Source organism: Lethenteron reissneri, chromosome 37 (assembly GCF_015708825.2).
Source record: "Lethenteron reissneri isolate LAM-NWPU_2019-01 chromosome 37, ASM1570882v1, whole genome shotgun sequence".
NCBI lineage: Eukaryota > Metazoa > Chordata > Hyperoartia > Petromyzontiformes > Petromyzontidae > Lethenteron > Lethenteron reissneri.
In genome coordinates this window covers 487,854-510,328 of record NC_083815.1, presented here as the reverse complement: position 1 = coordinate 510,328, position 22,475 = coordinate 487,854, and the positions used below count along the sequence as shown (strand labels likewise).

The 22,475-nt window shown below is 51.4% G+C and overlaps 3 protein-coding genes across 7 annotated transcripts in view; 2 read left to right on the top strand and 1 right to left on the bottom strand.

Moving 5' to 3' along the window:
- The window catches only part of LOC133351328 (diacylglycerol kinase zeta-like), a 46,380-nt gene extending 43,940 nt beyond the window's left edge, over positions 1-2,440 (top strand). For all 3 annotated transcript variants that reach the window (XM_061566432.1, XM_061566431.1, XM_061566430.1), the window contains one exon: positions 1,390-2,440. In XM_061566432.1, the coding sequence (XP_061422416.1) occupies positions 1,390-1,506 (117 nt within the window). In that variant the 3' untranslated portion in view covers positions 1,507-2,440. The remainder of the gene's footprint in view (positions 1-1,389) is intronic.
- Positions 2,441-3,209: 769 nt separating this feature from the next.
- LOC133351308 (muscarinic acetylcholine receptor M4-like) lies at positions 3,210-5,226 on the bottom strand. The gene has a single exon (XM_061566409.1). The coding sequence runs from the start codon at positions 4,608-4,610 to the stop codon at positions 3,210-3,212; it is 1,401 nt and encodes a 466-aa protein (XP_061422393.1). The 5' UTR covers positions 4,611-5,226.
- Positions 5,227-7,785: 2,559 nt separating this feature from the next.
- Positions 7,786-21,728, top strand: ATG13 (autophagy related 13). 3 transcript variants are annotated; one of them, XM_061566451.1, is made up of 15 exons: positions 7,786-7,911; positions 8,864-8,960; positions 10,105-10,185; positions 11,172-11,291; positions 12,162-12,208; positions 12,533-12,673; positions 13,183-13,223; positions 13,727-13,823; positions 13,914-14,012; positions 14,399-14,489; positions 15,120-15,184; positions 15,585-15,672; positions 17,561-17,746; positions 18,937-19,065; positions 19,647-21,728. In XM_061566451.1, exons 2-15 carry the CDS (start codon positions 8,874-8,876, stop codon positions 19,722-19,724), a joined length of 1,350 nt encoding a protein of 449 aa, XP_061422435.1. In that variant the 5' UTR covers positions 7,786-7,911; positions 8,864-8,873; the 3' UTR covers positions 19,725-21,728. The 3 variants fall into 3 exon arrangements, with proteins under 3 accessions (XP_061422435.1, XP_061422436.1, XP_061422434.1); XM_061566452.1 differs by having other exon boundaries at positions 7,806-7,907; positions 8,863-8,960; XM_061566450.1 differs by lacking the exon at positions 7,786-7,911 and adding an exon at positions 7,972-8,132.
- The last annotated feature ends 747 nt before the right edge of the window (positions 21,729-22,475 follow it).

Below are 22,475 nucleotides of genomic sequence, written 5' to 3'. Positions count from 1 at the left end.
CTGGAACGGTGTGCCTCTGGGAGCTCTCTCCATGTTCATCGCCAATTCAATACTGAGGTAGCCCAATGGAAACAGAAACGGCACATCATCGTTAATCATAGAGTGATGCATAGGTTAACCGATTCTTATGCTCGCGGTCTGTGCGTGGGATCTAGTGGGCGAATCGGTGGTCTTGTCGGGTGTCGATGCTGTTCATTTAATTGTCACGTGACCCCTGCAGCCGCTACAGATGCTATTCATCCACCACGATGGGAAATTAAATGATCGATTATTGCAGCAGAATGTCATCCCGACTGCAACGACGAATCACCAAGGAAGAGAGGGTGAATCATTCCATCCCTATTCATCATCATCATCGGCATCCTCAGCAGAAATTATCATGTATTTATTATCTCCTTTTCCTCGGGAAACCGTATCGAGTCTGAGTACTCTTCACGTGAGAAGAACTCGGAGATATCCCGCCCACGCGAGGGGGTTACACTAAACCTCCTCACAGATAGATCCAACACATTGCTGACACAGTCCAAGCCGACAACACCTGACCTGGCGTCCCGACACAGTCTCCCATCCAAGTATTAACCATGGGACCTTTTTTGCCAGTATCAAAGTATGAAAAATAAGAGTAGCTTTTACCCTTTCTGGCAATACAACAGGTGTTAATGTGTTCAAACACCAAATAAATCCCTTTTGCAAGGACACAAGTCTGCATTAAGCACACGTGCTTGCGGTAAACATGCAAACAAAACACTGTACTGGTCGCCTTTTGGTGTTTTCTGGTCTAACACTGGTGCAATTAGGCCATGAGGAAAGCTGCCTCTGGCGTAGGTCAATCCGTCTCAAAGACAATGCATATTTGATCGGAGCATGTTTTCTCTGCATGTTCACCGCAAGTCCGTGTGGTCAATGCAGACTTGATGACGATATTTGGTGTTTGAACATCTTAGCACCCCCTGTTTTATTGTTCAAGTATTAACTGGGTCGAACTCTGCTCAGCTTCATATATCAAATAAGTTCGGACACATTCAGAGTTGGCTTTGTGTAAGCACTGACCCTGAGCAGGAGGCGTGACCTTGTGAGGCTGCAGCCGCTGGTAGTTGCTTGCAACTCGGCCGTCTTGCAACTGAATCGCCCATGTGGTCGTCTCTCCAACCACCGCTTGCTCACAGTAGTGCTCGACTCTGCTGTCATCTGGTGGTATCTGGTTGTAGAGTACAGACAGACTCAGCTTGGATGCATTCATCTGCTCTGCGATTTGTCGCCCGAATTTACATCGCGTGGGCATTTAGACGAAGAAGTCGCAGGAGATTATGGTTGCACAATACAAAGAAGGATTTGGGTTCGCCGACCGATCGCTTGAATTTGCTGGCACTCGTGCCGGTGCCGCTGCAGGGGGACCTGGCGGGAGATGTGGCGCGTGAAGCCGGGGAGCTGGAGCTCGCCGCCTTCCTCGAAAATCGGCAGCACCAGCAGATGATCACGCGCGACGACCAGGAGACGGCCGTGTGAGGACCACCGTCCACCATCACCAACGCCACAATCACCGCCACCACTATCACCGCCACCTTGACTATCACCTTGACCACCAAACTTTCCGTCATCACCTCGCGGCCCCAGCAGCCGACACTAGCGCAACCGTCACCATCGTGAGCGCCACCAGCAATGATAGCACCAGCTCCACCAGCTCCACAAACTCCACAAGCAATAACCCAGCTCCAACAGTGACGCCACCGATTTCACCAGTGCCACCCGCTCAGCACGGTGGCCCCGCGCTGCTGCTCGCTGGACTTGCCCGGTGTTGGGTCCCGCGCCGAGCCCCGCGGGCGAGTTCTTCCGTGGAGCTGAGATGACTTCTTCTGCAATCGCCGCGGCAGTGAAACTCCCGCCCGCCCGCTCATCTCACGTTGATTTATCATCCCCGCCGCTTCTTCTCCCTGACTCCCCCCGCCCCTCCCCTCCCCCGGCCGTGTCGCCGTGTCTTGTACATTCGTGAACCCCGATCTCGATCCCTCCTGGGTCTGACCATGAAACGACGATGATCTTTACTGAGTGCGTCCAGGTGACCAGCCTGGTGGCACTCTCGTTGCCTCACCCTGTCCCCCCCCCCTCCCTCCCACCACCCCCGACTCTTACCGCCAACAGCGCTCACCTCCCCCGTGCTTCCTGGCGCACCGCGCCACGTGCCGTGACTGCATGACTCCGTGACCTTGCGTGACCCCCCCCCCCCAGTGCCGCGTGTGTGTACATACCGAGGGAATGATGGTCGTGCTCGTTTTGCATATTGTGCGTGTGAAACATCCTCTTGAGATTTTAAACTCGACATTTTATATATTTCTGGCCGGTGATGATGGAGGCTGGCGTCGCGTGGAGTGCGTTTCTACGGTGGGCGGCGCGCGTCCGTGGCCGCGCGCCGCGCGTTTCTAATAAAGCGACGCCGTGTTTACAGCTCCGCCGCGCTCGCCGCCGCAGTGTCCTGACTCCAGCCTCAAGAACACCGACGCGAAGCCACCTTCAGCACGACTCTATCATCAGTAGTAGCAATAACAATGTCGCCTTGTAACACTGCGTCACCGCCGCACATATTTCGCTCGCTCTCGTAGAGAGGATAACTCAGAGGGACGCGGATGAACCACGGACAGACGGTCTGCGGTCCTCTATATATGAAGGTGTTACCGACCAATTAATGAGTGTTTACTTGTGGGAGAAAACTGGAGCACTCGGAGAAACCCCACACGTGCGAGAAAGAAACACTGTCCCGTACAAATGGAACAGGTGAAGTCCACATGTTGGCGGGTCCACCTCCTCTACACCCACGGGAAGGGAGTTTTGCAACGTGTGTGCTCCACCAACCTCACTTGTACCTCCACAATGCGGGATTACAGGCCGCCACGTGCATAGCCACCGCCACTGCCCAGCTAGGAACCCGAGTACATGGCGCATCTGTGGCGGTGTTGCGGGTCTAAGTGGGGGAGTGGGATTGGGCGAGGAGAGGAAGGAGTTTGAGTCATGGATCTGCTCGCGAATAGAAACTTACAGAAGACGAGAAATTATCGTGACCCTGAGGCCCCTCGCGATGTTGGTTTGTGTTGCTTCCTCAATTCAGAGGGGCCATCTCGCTTCACCTGTCCGCCAGATCTTGTGTCACTGTCCCCTACATCTCTCTCCACTTGCCCCCCCCCCACATCTTGCGTCACTGCCCCCCGCACCTCGCTTCACCTGCCCCGCGCTATCCCGGTCGCGAGGCGCCGGGCTTGCGCTCGGCTCCCGCAGCGGCAGCGCATCAGCTGCAGGAACGTGCGCTTGAACTCGCGGATGCAGAGCGCGTAGCACGCGGGGTTCACGGCGCTGTTGACGTAGCAGAGCCAGTAGCCCAGCTCCCAGGCGGCGTGGGGCACGCAGTCCGTGCAGAACACGGCGAGCAGCACCATCACGTTGTAGGGCGTCCACGTGACGATGAACGCGAGCAGCACGGCGGCCACGGTGCGGGTCAGCTTCCTCTCGCGCCGCGCCCGGGCGCCGCCAAAGCTCCCGCTCCGCCGCGCGGCGCCTGCACCGCCTCCCCCACCCACTCGGAGCCGCGGGCCGCCACTCGCCGCCTCTCCGCTCGCCTCTCCGATCTCGCTCGACAAACGACGGCGGCGCGCGCGGCGGCACCGCGCGGGGGGGACGCGAGGCGCCGCTCCCGGGCTGCTCCCGCCGTCGACGTCTTCGTCTCCGGAACCTGGGCTGAGTTCGCGGAGGGAACTTCCCTGACGAGATCTGCAATCCATCTGTGCGGCGCCGTCGTGCCCAGCCGCTCGTAGCTCCAGCCGCGCGCTCGGCGCTGCTCCCTCCGCGTCCCGTTCACTCGCGGCGCTCTCAGCGCTGCGAGAGCGGCCACCTCCAGGCCATTGGAACAGCACCTTGGCCGAGGCCATGAGTCTCACTGGGCCCTGCGGCCGCTGCTGAGGCCGCTCGCCCGGCTGCACACGGCACCTGCTGGCGCGCACGATGTAGAGATAGAGGATGCACATGACGGCTACGGGCAGGTAGAAGGCGGCGATGGCTGTGCCCAAAGTGGCCGCGGGGTTGGAGAAGAATTGGATGTAGCAGGCGTCTTCGGGCACGGTGCGCACGCCCTCGACGAACTGCCAGAGCACGATGGCCGGGGCCCACAGCAGCAGGGATAGCAGCCAGGCGGCCGCGATCGCGATTGCGGCGGCGCGGGCCGTGCGGCGAGCCGGGTAGGTGTGCGGCCGCGACACGCACAGGAAGCGGTCGCAGCTGATGATGAGCAGGTTCATGACGGACGCGTTGCTCGCCACGTAGTCGATCGAGAGCCACAGGTCGCACAGCGCAGCGCCCAGCGGCCACGCGCCCCGCCACACGTACACCGCGTACACGTTCATGGAGAAGGCGCCGATGATGAGATCTGCGCACGCCAGGCTGAAGATGAAGTAGCTGTTGACCGTCTGCAGCCGGCGGTTGACGCAGATGGAGATGATGACGAGCGCGTTTCCCAGCACCGTGAGCAGGCTGAGCGCGCCCGTGCCCACGAAGATGAGCGCCGAGCGCGGAGCGGCCGAGAAGGTCGCGTTCTCCGTGAGCAGAGGCGGTAGGGACACGGTCTCCATCCCAGAGTGGCCACTCACTCCCGCGCACGCGCGGCGCAGCGAGTGGTGCAGGCGCGCATTGGAGTCCCCTCTCACCCAGCCAATGGGTACAGGCGCGGGCAGAGGGCGTCGGCAGAGGAGCGCTGCTTCTGCTGCTGCTGATTATGATGATAACTATAATCTTACGTTTAATCTGGTTAGCTGTCCGGAAAAGCCTCACTGGTTCTCAAGACTCCTTTCAGCAGGGTCCTACTGCATTAAGTTGTTGGCTAATTCCATTAAAAAGAGGTCCGCTTCGCGTGCGAGGAAATCTGAGGACAACCGAAGAACCCCGACGCAAATATGAGGAGGGTAACACGGAAATCCGCACATATACACTCAATAATCTATGTCTCTCCTGAAATATCTTGCCGCCTCGTAGCCAAATCTTACAACACGTGCTATCCGCAGGCAGTCGCTGGCCTAAGAACGAACGACACTCGAGCCCACTTGGCTTCGGAGATCTCCAGACCACGGCGCGCCTTCTGGGTGATCCGGTTGTGGCAGGGCTCTGTTGGGCTGCTGCCGAGTGCGGGAAAACTGCGCGTGGGCGCAGTGTGGCGGGCGCGTGGCTGGTTTATGCTTTTCATGGTGCGGACTTTGGGCCTCATTGCAATAGTGAGAAAATGAGATATTTGGGGTTTAGCCAATTATGCAACTGCTTGCATAACACGGCCCTCGCACAGCCTGCCTGGCTCTCGGTGGCAACACTCGGGAATGTTGTAGCTGGAGAATCGGGTCCCGCGCCACCCGGAGCAACGGAGTCACCTTGACGCCGTGTAGATCGGGTCACTGGTTTCCATCGAGGAGGGTGAGACATTATTCGGCTTATTCGAGTCGATGTTCCCCTGTTGAAATTTAAAGGCGTTGGTCATTTTCCAACTTTCCAAACCAGAACAGTTGTTTCCTGTAACAGGCACTTTACTATAATATTTCACCTGCAAAATCCCTTGAGATGAAACATTTCGTTAGCGAGGATGTCCATGTCGATATCCTCCAGAGATCAATCGAGCGGATACCCTATCGCCAGGAGTGGTGTGGCGCAAATCTTTACCTGTTTGAAAGTTATTAAACTATCTTCAGAATACCGGTGATGCGTGTCTCCTTCACGTGTCCCTCGTCAGACTGAGCGAGCTGCATTTGCTCTTGTGAGAACTCCACGAGGTTTGAGAGTGGAGGACGGCACGGGGCGCGTGTGAGATCACCGATTAATCCGCAGGACACAAAGCGTCACGTGGCTGAGCTTTGCCCCTTTGGGCTGCAGCGCAGCCGCGGCATTTGGCTCGGGATTCCGAGCGGGAGAAGTGGCAGAGGATCAAAGATGAGGGCGCTCCATACTGACGTGGGCTCACGGTTCATCCATGCACGCCACGTGAACCTCTCACACCACATGGACCTCACCACACCGCGTGAACCACACACATCACGTGAACCTCTCACGCCACAATAACCCCATACACCAGGTGAACCTCTCATATCACATGAACATCAACACACCTCATGAACCCCACACACCACGTAAACTAAAAACACCGCAAGTTTCAAGCGTATTTTGTTGAACCAGGTGAAAACACAAGACGCGTTTTATTTGCAACAGTGGCCAGGGTCACCAAAACGGTCAAAGCAAATAAGGTTATATATTGACTTCAAGCTTTCGTGACTGCAGGAATTAATATTCTGTGGGTCTTTCGGTAAAGTCACGTAGATAGGTTCGAAGAAAATTACCAAAAAATAACAAAAAACTGCGACGTTTCGATCACAACAAAATCGATCGTCACCAGGAGGAAAAAAGAGGGGGAAAGCTACTGAGGCAGACTGTTTTAAACCTTTAAAACAGTCTGCCTCAGCAGCTTTCCAGACTGTTTTAAAGGATTAAAACAGTCAGGTTTAAAACAGTCAGGTTTAAAACAGTCAGGTTTAAAACAGTATGTTTTAAAGGTTTAAAACAGTCTGGAAAGCTGTTGGAAAGCTGCTGAGGCAGACTGTTTTAAAGGTTTAAAACAGTCTGCTTCAGCAGCGTTCCCCCTCTTTTTCCCTCCTGATGACGATCGCTTGTGTTGTGATCGAAAGTCGTAGTTCTTTGTTATTTTTTGGTAATTTTCTTTTAACCTATCTACGTCACTTTACCGAAAGACCCACAGAATGAGGTTATATATTGCACAATATATATGACGTCAAGAAAATCAGAACAAAAACAACCAAATAAAAACCAGGCAAAAAAAACGGATGACTGGAAAACAGTGCACATGTTTATACAGCCTTGAGCCAGTGGTGGAGATTGCACATTCTCAGGGCAGGTATGAGTGTATCCATAAGACAACCAGTGTCAAATGTGAACCCCCAGCACCACATGATCCTCACGCATCACATGAACCAGACACCGGCAGCTTGCTGTGCCCGTGTCAATCCACTCCGCGGACGCCCTTGCACACGCGGTGGTGTTCCATCTCAAGGATTATCCAAGTTGAACGGCTCGATACATGGATGGCGAGACATTAGCAAGACCGTCTCCGACATCTCCAGCCACATGAGCCTCTTGGGTGACGCGCCACGGGAACTTCCAGCGCCACGCGAGGCGGCCGCCAGAGGGCGCCGTGGAGGCGCCGAGCGCGGCCACCAACAGGGCCCGGAAGGGGCGCGAGGTCGCCCCTCCCCCCGCCCCTCCCCCCGCCCCTCCCCCCGCCCCTCCCCCTCCTCCCCCCGCCCCTCCCCCTCCTCCCCCCGCCCCTCCTCCTCCCCCCGCCCCTCCCCCTCCTCCCCCCGCCCCTCCTCCCCCTCCTCCCCCCGCCCCTCCTCCTCCCCCCGCCCCTCCCCCTCCTCCCCCCGCCCCTCCTACCCCCTCCTCCCCCCGCCCCTCCTCCCCCTCCTCCCCCCGCCCCTCCTCCTCCCCCCGCCCCTCCCCCTCCTCCCCCCGCCCCTCCTACCCCCTCCTCCCCCCGCCCCTCCTCCCCCTCCTCCCCCCGCCCCTCCTCCTCCCCCCGCCCCTCCCCCCCCTCCTCCCCCCGCCCCTCCTCCTCCCCCCGCCCCTCCCCCTCTTCCCCCCGCCCCTCCTCCCCCTCCTCCCCCGCCCCTCCTCCTCCCCCCGCCCCTCCCCCTCCTCCCCCCGCCCCTCCCCCTCCTCCCCCCGCCCCTCCTCCCCCTCCTCCCCCCGCCCCTCCCCCCTGCGACGTAAACAAGGCGCTGCGTGGCGCCATGGCGCGGCCCCGCCGAGAGGATTGAGGCCTCTTCCCGCGAGAGCCGTCGCCTGTGACCCCGTCTCCTCCTCGTCCTCCTCCTCCTCCTGGTGAGACGAGATGAACCCCCGACGAGGGCAGCAGAGGTTCCCCTCGGCGCTGCCCCCCAAAGCCTGTGGACCCTGGCCCGGGGACCAGGGTCCTCTGGACATGCTTGGTCCTGTGAGGAGCAGCTGGGAATGCAGCTCTCACCGAGGAGACGTGTAGTAGACGCGTTTGTTGGCGCTCGTGTGGAGGACGTGGAGGGCGGTCTGCGTGTGTGTGGGATCTGGTGAGTGTGAGAGCTGATCTGGAGAGTGTGATTGGTGAGTGTCGGGTCCGGTGAACGGAGCATGTGGTCTGGAGTGTCCTCTGGTGAGAGTTGGATCTGTAGAGAGTGGGGCATGACGAGTATGGGACCTGGTGAGTGTGAGAGCTGGGGAGTGTGAGAGCTGGGGAGTGTGGGACCTGGGGAGTGTGAGAGCTGGGGAGTGTGAGAGCTGGGGAGTGTGAGAGCTGGGGAGTGTGGGACCTGGGAGTGTGAGAGCTGGTGAGTGTGAGAGCTGGGGAGTGTGAGAGCTGGGGAGTGTGGGACCTGGTGAGTGTGAGAGCTGGGGAGTGTGGGACATGACGAGTATGGGACCTGGTGAGTGTGAGAGCTGGGGAGTGTGGAGTTAGGCTGCAAGGAGTGCGATCTGGGGAGTGTGGGACATGGGATTCGGGTTGAGCTTTGGGATCCGATTTGTGTGGACAACGTGCGATGTTATGAAGGAGGATCTGGTCCGTTGTGTTCTGTTCCCGTTGTATCCCATCGACTCGTATTACTCAAGTGGCAAACTAAGAATCGATTTGTCTTAGTCTGCGTTATGTACCCGCTTTGAGGGGATCCAGGCCGACGGCCTGTGCTGGTCGAGAAGCCTCGCTGTTGCCTGAGAGGCCTGCGGGGGAGGGAGCGCGCAGCGGGGCCAAGCCGCATGGACGCACGGGGCAAGTGATGTCGCTGCCTTTGATTTGCTGTTTTAGGCGCCGACTTATGCTCGACATCATGGATTCGCCGAAGGAGTTGAACCTTCAAGACAAAAAGGATTTGGACAAATTTTTAAAATTCTTCGCACTCAAGGTGGGTGACATCTGTAGCCGATACGCACGCGGCTCGTCCACAGTGACTTAGCTGGATGTGAATGGTGCTCTGAGATGTGATGAAGAGTGGAATTATACTGCACCTAAAGGGGCTAAGTGATTGTGTGAGAGTGCATGTTATGAGTTTTTAATGATGAGGTGACTTAATAATAAACAAGGGATTTAAGTTATTCTAAAGGGATTCAAATAAATGTTAAATTGCTGTGTAAGTAACGGCGAGTTAGGGATATTTTGGAGGGATGAAAGTGTCTCTGCATATGCTCTCTTGACTGCCATAGCTGTGACAGGCGTTTCACTATCGTGGATGCCAAGACTTGAGACCGTCCTGTCTCATCCACACTGTTCAACTACCACACTGCAGATCACAGCATTCAACATATTGCAGATCACAACACTCACCACACTGCAGGTCACGACACTCACCACACTGCAGATCACAACACTCACCACACTGCAGATCACAACACTCATCAAACTGTAGATCACAACACTCACTACACTGTAGATCACAACACTCACTACACTGCAGATCACAACACTCACCACACTGCAGATCACAACACTCATCACACTGTAGATCACAACACTCACTACACTGTAGATCACAACACTCACTACACTACAGATCACAACACTCACCACACTGCAGATCACAACACTCACCACACTGCAGATCACAACACTCACCGCACTGCAGATCACAACACTCACCACACTGCAGATCACAACACTCACCACACTGCAGATCACAACACTCACCACACTGCAGATCACAACACTCACCACACTGCAGATCACAACACTCATCACACTGCAGGTCACAACACTCACCACACTGCAGATCACAACACTCACTCACGACACCTCAGATCACCTACACTTGAGATCACAATATTTCACTTTCTCTTTATTCCCTCAGACTGTTCCAGCTTGGAATTCCCTCCCATAGTCACTTTAGTCAAGCTCTTATAATAACGTTTTCAATTCAATAAAGTGTTACAGTCTTATCACAACTGTGATGGTGCTGATTGTTGCTGGCTGCTTGAAGTATTGGGCTTTTTCTCAGTAACTTTGTTGAATAAATAAGCCCCCATTTGCTCTGCCACTTGTTGTGCATGCTGCAGTCTGTACAGGTGATTGTCCAGGCCCGGCTAGGCGAGCGCATCATCACCAAGTCCAGCGCCTCGTCATCTGGCTCCGACTGGGTGAGGGCATCCGTTCATCCCCCCGCAACGCCCCGTGTCTGTGCTCCCTTACACACACAGCATCCTGTGCCCTGCTACCCTCGTAATACTTTGACATATTTGACTAAAATGGTGGAAATCGTCAGGTTTTCTGTACATTAGGGGTAATTGGCCTATGGCCCACGACTTCATTCGTGCGGCCCTTGACCACACAGGAACTATTACTTTGAAGTGGCCATGAAACAATATTTATCTGTCACTAACAGGCCAGGCTTTTGGCTGGCCATCAAACAAAGACTGTCACTGCGTCACGCGCTTTCAGATGCATTTTGTGGCCATCTAGAATGCTCTTCGTCCCGATATTAGGAAGCCACTGGAGCTATGTACTATTACATCTAGATTGAAAACTAATTTCTTTAGAACAGTGTTTTGTGTTTGGTTGTCCTACCCCTGTAACTTCCAATACGCACGGTTTGCTACGTATGGTGCGAAAGAAGTTCAACATGCATGCATACAGGCCAGGTGGCTCAGTGACATGGCGAGAGGCTCGCAATCGTAAGTTTGTGAGTTAAAATCCTGGTTAGGGTTTGTCTCAGCCCATCATCCCTCCTAAGTCAATAAAAAAATACTTTTTTGTGGGGAAGTCAACAGTGGTTGTTATGTGTGTGCTAATCGGTATGATAGACTCACCCCTGTCATAGGGATGGCATTTGAGCAATAAATCACTTTGACGTGACAAGTTTCTTGGCCGCACCAATCGAGTACTAGAGGGGATTAATTTAGATTTGACAACCGTAGTGTATTTATAATTTGATTGTGCTTAGTTGCTGATGTTACTGCAATGGCCTCTTGCAGTGAGAGACATGACTGAGGTTTGTGTTAACGTGTGGTCTGCTACTAAAGGTAGTCGAGTCCTTTTTCGCCTACGGTGAGGACAAGGTTCCCTACCTATGCTGTAGAGCAACATGTGCCGCTCATAATTGTGAGTGTCATTTCGCTCTGTTTAGTTTAACCTGGTGATCAGAGACATTCCGGAAGTGAGTCAGGAAGCGAAGAGGGCCATGGGGAACCAGCTACCTGGAGTTGGCATGCCCATGTGCGTGGAGGTCTCCCTGAAAACATGCGAGGTGAGGTGTCATCGAATGTAAAAAAACATTAAAAAAGTTTCCTGATTTTCCGCACATATACCAATGTCTGAGCATTAAAGTTTTAGCTTTTTAACTGAGAATGTTAGCAAACTGGACTTGTAATCCAGAGGTCGCCAGTTTGAGTTAATTCAATCTTTTGAAATGGCAGTAGAAACAATGGAGCTAGTTTCTCAAATCCTCAATGCCACTATCCACTCAGCAGTATAACAATTAAGTGAATTGGTAGGTTGGGGAAATTGTGGGCATTCCCACCTCCTTCAACACGTCTAATTAGTGAGGAAGAATAGACTAAATATCCTCTAGAACTCCTTGTTAGTGGTTTCCCTTCTGCCAGCATTGGTGTAACCAAGCAATTGGAGAGCTGCACCTTTAATATGAGGACCATGATCATGCAGCCATAACCAGACATACGGGCTTACCCTTAACCAACAAATTACACTTGATTTAAGAACAAACATTACAGAAAAAAATCATGGCTTTGAAGTCAGAAAAATTGGCATGTGGAAGTCTGCGTCCTAATTATATGAATCCTGTACATTCCCATTGCTGTGCACATGACAATTTCTGACTCCTTTGATCTAGTATAAGAGTAGTTACTTGAACACTAAAGAAATTACAACTGGAAAAACACATTTTTTATTAAGGATTTTGTTATCTGAACATATTTCAAGGTTTTCTGAGGTTGTATTCATGAATGCCGTATTTGTAATGAAATAAGAAAGAATCTCTGTAGCCACCTGTTGAGAAAAATAACGCTTACAGAGCTGCCCTGAGTGTGATTAAGCAGCTAGTGTTTCTGAAAAGAAACACGACCCTGCTAATATGGTTGCGCTGTGGCTTGTGTTGCAGGGTGATTCCATGGGACTAGAAGTTTGGAGCTTGGAAATGAATGAGAAGTATGTAGTAGGAGTTTCACAACCTATGTCCTAATGGATAGCAATAATCACAGTGCAGGTTTCCCATAAAATACATGCCTTATTCGCTCAGTGGAAAAACATACTGCTTAACACAACACAAAACATGCCTTTCATGGTAATTCACCACGTGATCCATCATCTCATTACGATTTACGGCATACATTTTTGTTAAATAAAATCTCTTGTTTAAACAAGAGCCTGCTTTGTGGGATATGCATTTAACCATATAGCGAATACCTTTCCTTTAACAAGAAGTGCACTGATCGTGGTGGTGTGCTATGTGTGTGGTGGTGTGCGGGACAGGTGTGATCACGAGGTGAAGGTCTCCTACACTGTGTATAACCGTCTCTCTCTGCTTCTCAAGTCACTGCTGGCCGTCACACGCGTCACGCCGGCCTACAAGCTCTCGCGCAAGCAGGGCCATGACTACGTCATCTTGTACAGGCATGCCGTGATCACCGCCACACCCTGTCTCCCATGCCGCATCTCAACGACATCGGCTATTATTGTCATTTGTAAAGCGCCTTTACATCGGGCGGGAGGGTGGCGCAGTAGTAACATTTGTGCCTCAGTAAGAAGGTCCTGAGATCCCCGAGTCGGGCGACTTTCTGTGCGGATTTTGTGTGTCCTGTTCTGCATGGGTTTCCTCCCATAACTAAAAAACACACAATGTTACTGATATTGGCCAAACGTCCCAATGACCAAAAATTACCTGCAAATTACTCAGCTGAGATTACACACGGCAACATTGCCCCCACTGTGAAAACCTGGCAGAACCCTCTTAAAAAAGAGTTGAGACTCGGTAAAGCTTTCTTGGATAAAAAGCTTAATAATAATTATTATCATTATAATTAATGATAGAATTATAAAAAAAGAGCATTTGCAACATTTCTCAGAGCTGTACACAAGAATGCTGAATATTCTCTTGGTGTACTTGTGCGGTTTTTTCACAGAATCTATTTCGATGAAGTCCAGTTGGGGTGCCTAGGTGAAGGTAAGCATTTAAATGACAATCCGTGACATGAACAGAAAAAGCCAAGGCAAATGCAACTGGGTTACTCAAGGGGGATAAAAGTGTGCTCGAATGCTGAGCTCACATCTGAGATACTCGTTTCGAAGCCATGCAACAAGGTTATCTGCTGTAGTGAGATCATGGTCTCATCCTTGTAACCAATGACTATACATGGGATGGTGCACTGCATTATTTATGAATTATTGTTGATGCTGCATTGACAGTCGTGCACAAGTATAAATAAAAAAATAACTCGTAAGTAACAGTACCCTGGTAGGAAAAACATTTATATATAATTAGGTAACTTTTTGTTCATTGATCCTTCTCAAAAGCAGAGATCCAGAGTTCCAAAAGTGAACGGAGCAAGAGTTTCAGAAATGATGCTGATAGCAAAATTTTAACATAATGACAAGAAATGTTTTAAATAAACATTTTCATCCCAGCCATCGGTTTACAGGCATGTCTGTACATGTGTGTGTGCCCAGGTTTTCAGACTCTGCGTGTGGGCATGGTGGGAACACCAGAGGGCACCATTACCCTGGGTTGTGCCTACCGCACCAACCTCACTTTCATTGCCAACAGGTGAACCTACTGCTTGTTAACATCCCGCATACACTTTTAATGTTCGTGCTGGTGTTGAGCCAAGTGTGTGTGTGTGTATTTTTGTCACAGGCAGTTGGAACAAAACAAGCCCTTGATGGGTATCATTATTGATCACTTCTCCGACAATCCCCGGCACAGCTCATCTGCCGCCCAGCCCTGCATGCACAGGTAATATCAAACAAAAAGTTAATTCCTGTTGCAGTGAGCAATGAAGCGGTGCTCGGCTCCCGTTTACCACACTTAACCAGTGGCGAAAATTCCACATTCCTCTGGGAAGGGATGGGTTTAGCCAAAGGATTATCACCGTGACTTCCCCACAAGCCGTACTCATATTATTGACCCCTTATGGATCATGAGCTCAGTTAACCTCTAAAACTTCTAAAGAGGTTTACTGAGGATTTGAAGTCGCAGCATTCCAATTGAGGTACGTTTTCTCTCTCGCTGAGCCACCTGGTCAGACACTGGCACTGTGCAGCACATCATCGTATTGGGTGCTTCACCTGCCGGTAGTGAAGACTGAGTGGATAGTAACGTGCACCTCTGTTGTGTTGTAGGCGAGCAGGCGGTGGGGAAGAGACATGTGGCTCTACCGATGACTTCCAGGACATGTGCGCATCCTCCTTCTCCACGTCGCCTCCGTCGCAGGTCGGTGTTGACGTTTCTGTCGGTGAATGACAATGATGATGTTTCGTGCCTGCCCAGTTCCACTGGGTTCATACCAACGTGTTAATGTGCACAGTGTTATTTGAGCGGCAGGCCAGCGCAGTGGTTGAGAACTGTGCCTCCTCGTAAGAAGGATTTGGGTTTTATTCCCGACGTGGGCGCCTTCCGATGTCTGTTTCCCCCTTTGCTGAATGGCTTTCATAATGATTGTAACATCGTGCAACATTATGCATCTCAAAACACTGCTGAATGTCATAATCTAAATCTTTATCCTGGAGAAATCCAATGAGCCATGAGGCTCTTTTTCACAGATGTTTACTCGTCACAGATGTCCAGTTGTAACTTGCACAGAGGCGCGTGGGAAGCCACAGCCAAGCTGCAAGGCAGCTCGAATCGGCTCCAGAAATTGTCCTGTACTGGGATGTTTGGCCAACTCCTCCAGGTTTTCCGGTTTCCTCCCACAGATAAAAATGCACAATTTCGTTAGTGCTGGCCAAACCTCACAATACATAACTCTCTCGAAAAACAGTCTTCAGACTCCCTGTGGCTTTCCAAAGAAAATAAGTTCTGTTTGTGATATGTATTATATGACTGAATTGTTACATTTCCAAGGTGCATTGTGGATACCATGATGAGGGAGATGGAGGTGGCCCATCATCACTGCCGCTTAGGCCAAGGTACAATTCCCTAACATCGCTAGCCGCACACAAAGCCTTGTGGTTTGTCTAGCACGCTGCGTTTTCAAAGCTCATTTTGTGTGGCAGCGTGCAGTGTTTATCTGGGTTTGTGTGTCGGTCACAGAGGTTTGACGAGTTCAAGTTTATATCAGGATGAGTCTCGTTTGCCGGAGTGACCTGGGACAACAAAATGACAAAGGCAAAATATATATATAAAGTACACCAATGAATAAAAATGGAATAAGTGCAAAAACAACCAAATACAATTGATAGCAAAGCAACGACTTTACCACCCGGCCAGATGTATGGGGCATTAACAGAGAATAAATAAGAACTATGTTATTGCAGTGGTTTGATTGCGTTGATGGGTATCTCATTGTGCTTGGTCGCTTGATCGCAGTGGAGCGGGGAGGAGTGGGGTGCAGGACCTGCTGCTCTTCCCTGTGTGTCGCAAGCCAGGGGCTTTCGTCAGTAAACCACCTACGCAGGTGAGCACCCGCTGTGCCCGACAGCCTGATCCTCACAGTAGACCCCCCCCCCCCGAGCCTGCTGCCTGTTGTGAATGCACCCTGCATGATACAGGCACAGTGATATGTGTGAGAATACCTGGGTAAGTGGTAGCGCAGTGGTTAGCGCACTGTGCTTTCAACCCGAGTTCGATTCCCGCTCTGCGACAAAACATCTGACCTGCTCCTGGGTCTCTCCTAGGCTAGCTCAGCTTTAAACGAGTAATTGGTATGGTGTCTAAACATGAACATTGGGGAGACAAAGGCAGCCAGGCATGGTGCTAACTATACCACCTCTATCATCTGCCATGTTGGCCTTTATAGGTGCTCTCTAACAGTACTTGCCCCAACAGTCTGTCAAGGATATAGGGGAATCTTTGGCTTTGTGTTGGGAAGAGCTGCACTTCCTGTGGAATGTAGAGCTACAGGTAAAAGTCGAAGCAGCCCAATCCATATGTGTTCACTCACGACCCATGTTTATTTTCACAGAAACACATTATGGGTAAGTGCTGTTTTGTGTTGGTGTAGTTTATAACTATCTTTTGAAGTGTTTTCAGACACAAATAGGGCATTGTATTTACACCAGCCAACCGCACTTTGAAGATTGTAAAGTGTTTCCTGTGAGAATATCTCCGAGCTCCTCGGCCTGAGTGATCACAACTGCACTGATGCTAAGTGGCACCCTCTATGTTGGAGACCTAATGCTGCTTGTGACACTGGCGAGCTTCGTGATGCGTCTGTAGTGGCCTGCACAGACGCCGTGGCCCGCTCATCAGGGAGCCGCCCGCTTGAGGACCACCTTTGAACAGCTGGAAGTGCTTGAGAGCAGCTCCATTAGAGTGCAGCGCCTGTTATTTCCTGATCCCACTTATTGCACAGGATAGAGCTTTGTGTGTGTAAACATTTATCAACTTAATGGGCAACTCTGTTTAATCTGTCCCAATATAAACCCTCGAGTTGTTTGTTCCTTTGGGTTGCCTGTTGTTTTGTGTCTGCCATAGAAGTTTATGACACCCAGCACTTGGGAGCTTAATTATAACCATGAGGACCCACCCTGGCCCTGACGCCCCTAGCCCTGTCACGTATTGGTGAACCTTTGTTTTTGTAACAAAGTCAAAAAAGCCAAAGTGATTTCCTGTTCAACGAGCATCGAGGCTGTGCGCATCTCCTGTTCACGGCCATTGGTGGAAATTACACTTTTTTATTGCAGGAGGCAAATCTATCCATTGGACAACTGCTGTTAATTTCCCTACAAAGTGGTACTGGTTTTATCAATCCCATAGGGTTGATGGAGTGATTAAACCCACAAACAGGATTTGAACTTGCAACGTTCCAATTACGAACCGCTCGATATGCTACCGAGCCATCTGTTTTTACAGTACAGTTTGTTAATTCACACAAACGCTGTCTATCCATAGCATTGGGATGGCAGGGAAGTGCAGCGGTAACACATTTGCCTCGCAGCCTAGCGATAGCGGTGACATGGTCAAGCGGCAGTGTGTTTACCGCTTGTTGGAGAGGTTTACTATTCAAATCCAGTGGCCACCCTAGTTATTACTGCGGGTGTAACAATTGTGACATACTACTTGCTATGTGCTTTGCATTGGATGCAATAATAGGACATTGGATACTAGAGTCATGGTCCATCTTTGCCAGACTTGAAAAAATGACCTGCAGTTTACTCAATTGGGATTGCACATAGCAACATCGCCCCCGACTGCAAAAACTTCACGGGACCCTCCTGAAACAGTCTTGAGATTGAACGATGCTTGCTTTGGTCACTGATAAAGAACATGCCCTATGAACCCAAGTTGTATTATCGTCGGTGGTTGGACAATAACGCATGTTTCTTGTTTGGAACAACTCGCAGGTGTCCCCGGCACTTGACCTCCCGTTTGCGTCGTTTGTGCGAGAAGCCACGGCAGAAGAGGGTCCCCCCAGCTCTCCGCTCCCCGGGTCCCCTGAGCACAGTGGTCCCCTGGAGTCCCTGCACGGCTCCTTGGGGTCCCCCCATGGATCCCAAATCCTGCATGACGACTTCATCATTGTTGACCTGGTGCAGTTTACGCTTTTCCTGTCTTTTATTTATTTTTGCTGGGAGTTATAGGGACCTAGCGGCAGCGCGTTTATCGCTCGTCACAGATGTTCGCAGTTTAAATCCGGCAACCCGCCCTGTATTAACCACAACATAGTACGCGCTGTCTGCTTCACAGTGGGTATTGAAGATCCCGTGACTTCATTCACATAATTCACGTAAAAATAGGCCAATGTGCTGGCGTTGTGGTCCAAATTTGCCAAACTTGGAAAATTACTTGAAGAAATTGTCGCCCCCTTCTGCGAAAACTTGGCAGGATCCTCCTGAAAGTCTCGCATGTATGTTGAACGTCTTTAACGCTGTACGTAGCAAACCATGCTTTCTTGGGTAAACAAGTGTAAACAATCATTGATGGTAGCTTTTGCAACTGCACAGCGGCCTCTGGACTTATGGTGTTGCTTTAATGACTTTAACACAAAAAAAATTAACCCGTAAAAACATCCTTTATATGCGAGGCGGCTAGAGCCCTCTCGTCCTCTGGCTTGAGATGGCTGCCACCTATGGGTCAGATGATTGTCTGCCAGTCTTAAGCAATTGGTAATAAAATATTTAAAAAAATTCCCTAAACAGTGTAAAATTTGTAGAAATTTTTTTTCACGAAAATTTATTGTCATGCACGAGTCTGTGTGGAAAATGTCAGCTCGATTGGATCACGGGAAGTGGGTTAAAAAACGACCGAAAGATTTGCACGGTCGTAAGCAAGCAAGCACGCAAGCAAGCAAGCGAACTTAATATAAATGATTTAATAATTATACGTCGTGGAGATTATCAATTATTAAGCAGATAATATACCTCCTAGTGTGTGTTTTATAATATTTATATTTGCATCAAACTGGGTCCTATATCGAACAGAGGGGGTCCTGACTATAAACATCCCGCAGTTACACAGCATTGGTTCAAGAAAAAAATACTGCTGATGAGACACTGAAAGTTGAAACTGGTCCAGAGATTTGTGGTGTTTTGCCAATGCTACTGAATTATGATTTCTCATACTGATGGCATGTGTAAAAAAGATATCACTTAATCTTTGTTTACGTGGCAGACTGATATGGGGAGCAGGTTATATTGTATGCTTATTTATTTTCATAACTGGATGCTCGTGGTGCGAGTGGACGAGAACCACCTGACAGAGGTGCGTGTTTGTGCTACAGAAGCCGGCGTTCTCCAAAGATGACCTCCTGCCGATGGACCTTGGATCCTTCTATCGCGAATTTCAGAACCCCCCACCCCTCAGCAGCTTCTGCATTGAGAGCATCACCCAGTCAATGGCGGAGGATTTTGTGAGTAGGCTGCTCTGCTGTAGACAGCTCATGGTGTGACATTGAACTCCTGAGCGCTGTCACATGGGTCACTGCTTGTGAATGAACAGAATATTGCATCATTATTGTACTTATTTACCCAGGAAAGCTTCACTGAGACTCGAGACTCTTTTTCAGGAGGGTCCTGCCAAGTTTTCGCAGCAGAGGGTGATGTGTCTGAGTGTGGTCCTAATTGAACCTAGAAGAAATTCATGCAGCCCATACAGACAGGGACTCGAGTTCGAGACGTGCTGTGGAGAGCAATAGTTTAGCGTTAGCACATCATGCTACAAACCCGGCAAGACCAGATCAATTTCCTGTCACGACCAACGTTGATGATGGATATCTAGACTGGTCCTGGGCCTCCCATAGCTTGACTCAGCCTTAAATACTTGGTGCAGTGTATAAACAGCACGAAGACTGGTGTTGGCCAAACTACACCCTCAAGCGCTGCGCCGACCTTCATGGGTGCTCGCTAAGATAACTTTCCCCAGTAGTCGATTAAGGCTATAGGGGGATCTTTATCTTTGTTTTGTGTGCTCTGTGTGTGCGTTGTGGTACAGGACTCTCTACCGGAGAAGCTGGCTGAATATGAGCGCAGCATGGAGGAGTTTGATTCTTTTGTAGAGACGCTACAATGAAGGCCGGCGTCTACCCACTCTGCCAGCTTCCACTCTATACAGCCGTCCTCCGCCCTCCTCCAACGCTGCCTCGTCACTCAGACCCCGGCGCACACTTAGAGCCGACACTCACCCTTGTCCGTAGCCAAAGCAACGCTTCCCCTCCACTTAGCTCTCATTTACCATTTGACCCCGCTACCTCTGTTAGCTGGGTGCAGTACACTAAGCCCAACGTTAGCTCTAACCCCCAACTTCCTCTTCACTCCGTACTGTGACCCCTGCCACCAACTCGGCAGCGGTGTGCAGCAGCAGCAGTGAAACTTGTGCCTCATTGCAAGGATCTGGGTTCGATTTCTGACTCGGCCACTTTTCTGAGTGGAGTTTGTATGTTCTACCCATGATTTGAATGGATTTCCAGGTTCTCCAGTTTCCTTCCATAGCTAAGAAACACTAAAAATGTGTGTTGGCCAAACATCCCAATGCAGAAAAATTATATGCAAATTGCTTCGTAACGTCACCCCCTAAGAGTAAAGAATTGCCAGGAAAAAGTGTATTGAGACTCAGTCTTCTGGGTGACAAGCATAATGAAAACAATCTAATTTCTGAGCCAGACAAGTCACCCTCACCTTACCCAAGGGGGTGACCCTGAGCCCCCAAATAGATCTGCTCGATCACCACCTCTCCCCATTCCACTGTCCTCTCGGCACATCTCCACAGGTCCCTGAATGGTGTGGCTGGCCCACGCCACGCTGCCACACCTGTGCAACGCATCCCAAAGTTTTGCTCGTGCGAAGTTCATCTGCCAGCATGTAGAATACACAAGCAGCCAGCACAGAGACTGCTCTCTCGGCCGACGCAAAAACCACATGGGGATTAGAGGTCACGGCTGCCCTGGTCTCACGCGCGCAGGAGTCGCTCGAGATGGGCACACTCCCCGTGCCGCTCTCGTTCCGCGGCACGCACCCCATGCAGGATCTCCGCGCGCGTGCGGCACTCGCGACGTGGGTCGGAGTGAACGAGTGGTGCGACATTCACGCCGAGCTTTTCGTTTTGTGCCTGGTCAGGCCAATGGTGAAACCCGCGGTTTGTAGGCGGTTGTCCCGTGAGGCGCGGTTGATGCGACGACGTGCTGCAGAGCGCAGCCCTTGGCGTGTCCTCTGACACCGTTACTTCGTTTCCATGATCGCTTGGAACCAGGTTCTGCTGGGCCAGTATCGGCCGGGGTCATTCTCACTCTCCGTGAGCCATGGGGCTTCACAGTCTCGGTCTCTCCCACTGTTACCATCCACCCTATCCCTCTTCGCCTTGGTGAAGGCCAGGGAGTGAGTTATCTTAAATATGTATATATTTTAACAAAGCTAAACGTAGTCGGTCGTTACGTTATTCTAATTGGTTAATCCATTTGATGACGTTTAACAGAGCACACGTGTGCTCTACTTGGGATCGGCCTGGCTTTTGAGAAGCGAGCCCTAGGGAGCTGCGATTGCAGCGGCCTCGCCGGCTCTGGTACCGGTAGCCAGCACAGTTCCCACTGGCCACGGAAACGAAGCGAATGTAACGAGGTCGTAACCCTCGGGAGGGCTGGGGGGTTTGTGGTTTTCTGCTGACATAGTCCGGGAAGGATCATATTTTTAAAATAACGTCCGGTTTACTCCAGGCATGTAATGTTTAAACAAGAGATGACATGTTTTTGAAAGTTATCCAGCCAATATGCACTTTTGAGGATATTTATTTCCCGTTATTTTAATTCCAATTTGGTTATGATCCAAGAGCAAGTTGGGGAGAGGCCCCTCAGAGAGCATCGCTTTATCGTTTCCTTTGAGCGTCACTCGTGGCCTGTGCACGTTTGTACAATAAACGCCATCGACCTGATAACAATGCCGCTGCCGCATCAGACTTCCTCCTGTCTTCTGTTTGACAAGGCATTGGGAACACTGGTGGTCAGTCGTCTCCTGTCACGCGTCTATAGCTACACCATGGTTACTGTTCTATTAAACCTTGCTCGTCGGTTTATCGACCCCTGTTGAGGACTCGGTCTGCAAGACTGACTGTTTCGTCTCATCCACATTCAAACCACACTGCAGGTCGCCACACCACACTGCAGGTCCCAACACCACACCCGCTCACTCGCCCTCACCACACTGCAAGCCACAACACCACACCCGCTCACTCGCCCTCACCACACTGCAGGTCCCAACACCACACCCGCTCACTCGCCCTCACCACACTGCAGGTCCCAACACCACACCCGCTCACTCGCCCTCACCACACTGCAAGCCACAACACCACACCCGCTCACTCGCCCTCACCACACTGCAGGTCCCAACACCACACCCGCTCACTCGCCCTCACCACACTGCAGGTCCCAACACCACACCCGCTCACTCGCCCTCACCACACTGCAGGTCCCAACACCACACCCGCTCACTCGCCCTCACCACACTGCAAGCCACAACACCACACCCGCTCACTCGCCCTCACCACACTGCAGGTCCCAACACCACACCCGCTCACTCGCCCTCACCACACTGCAGGTCACAACTTTTGTTTCTGCGTCCCTCGCACTGTTCCGCTTTGGGATCCCATCCAATTTTTTATTTTCTCCAAGCTCATAAAAAACCTTGCTCAATTCAAGAAACGTGTTACACACGCGTACATATTACAAGTGTTTATTCGGTGCTGTTTGTTGCTGGCTACTTGACACGTTGGGCCTGTGTTAACAAAGAGGGCAAGTCCAGTCGGGCGAGGTGGGGATCCCAATGCGCTCTAGAA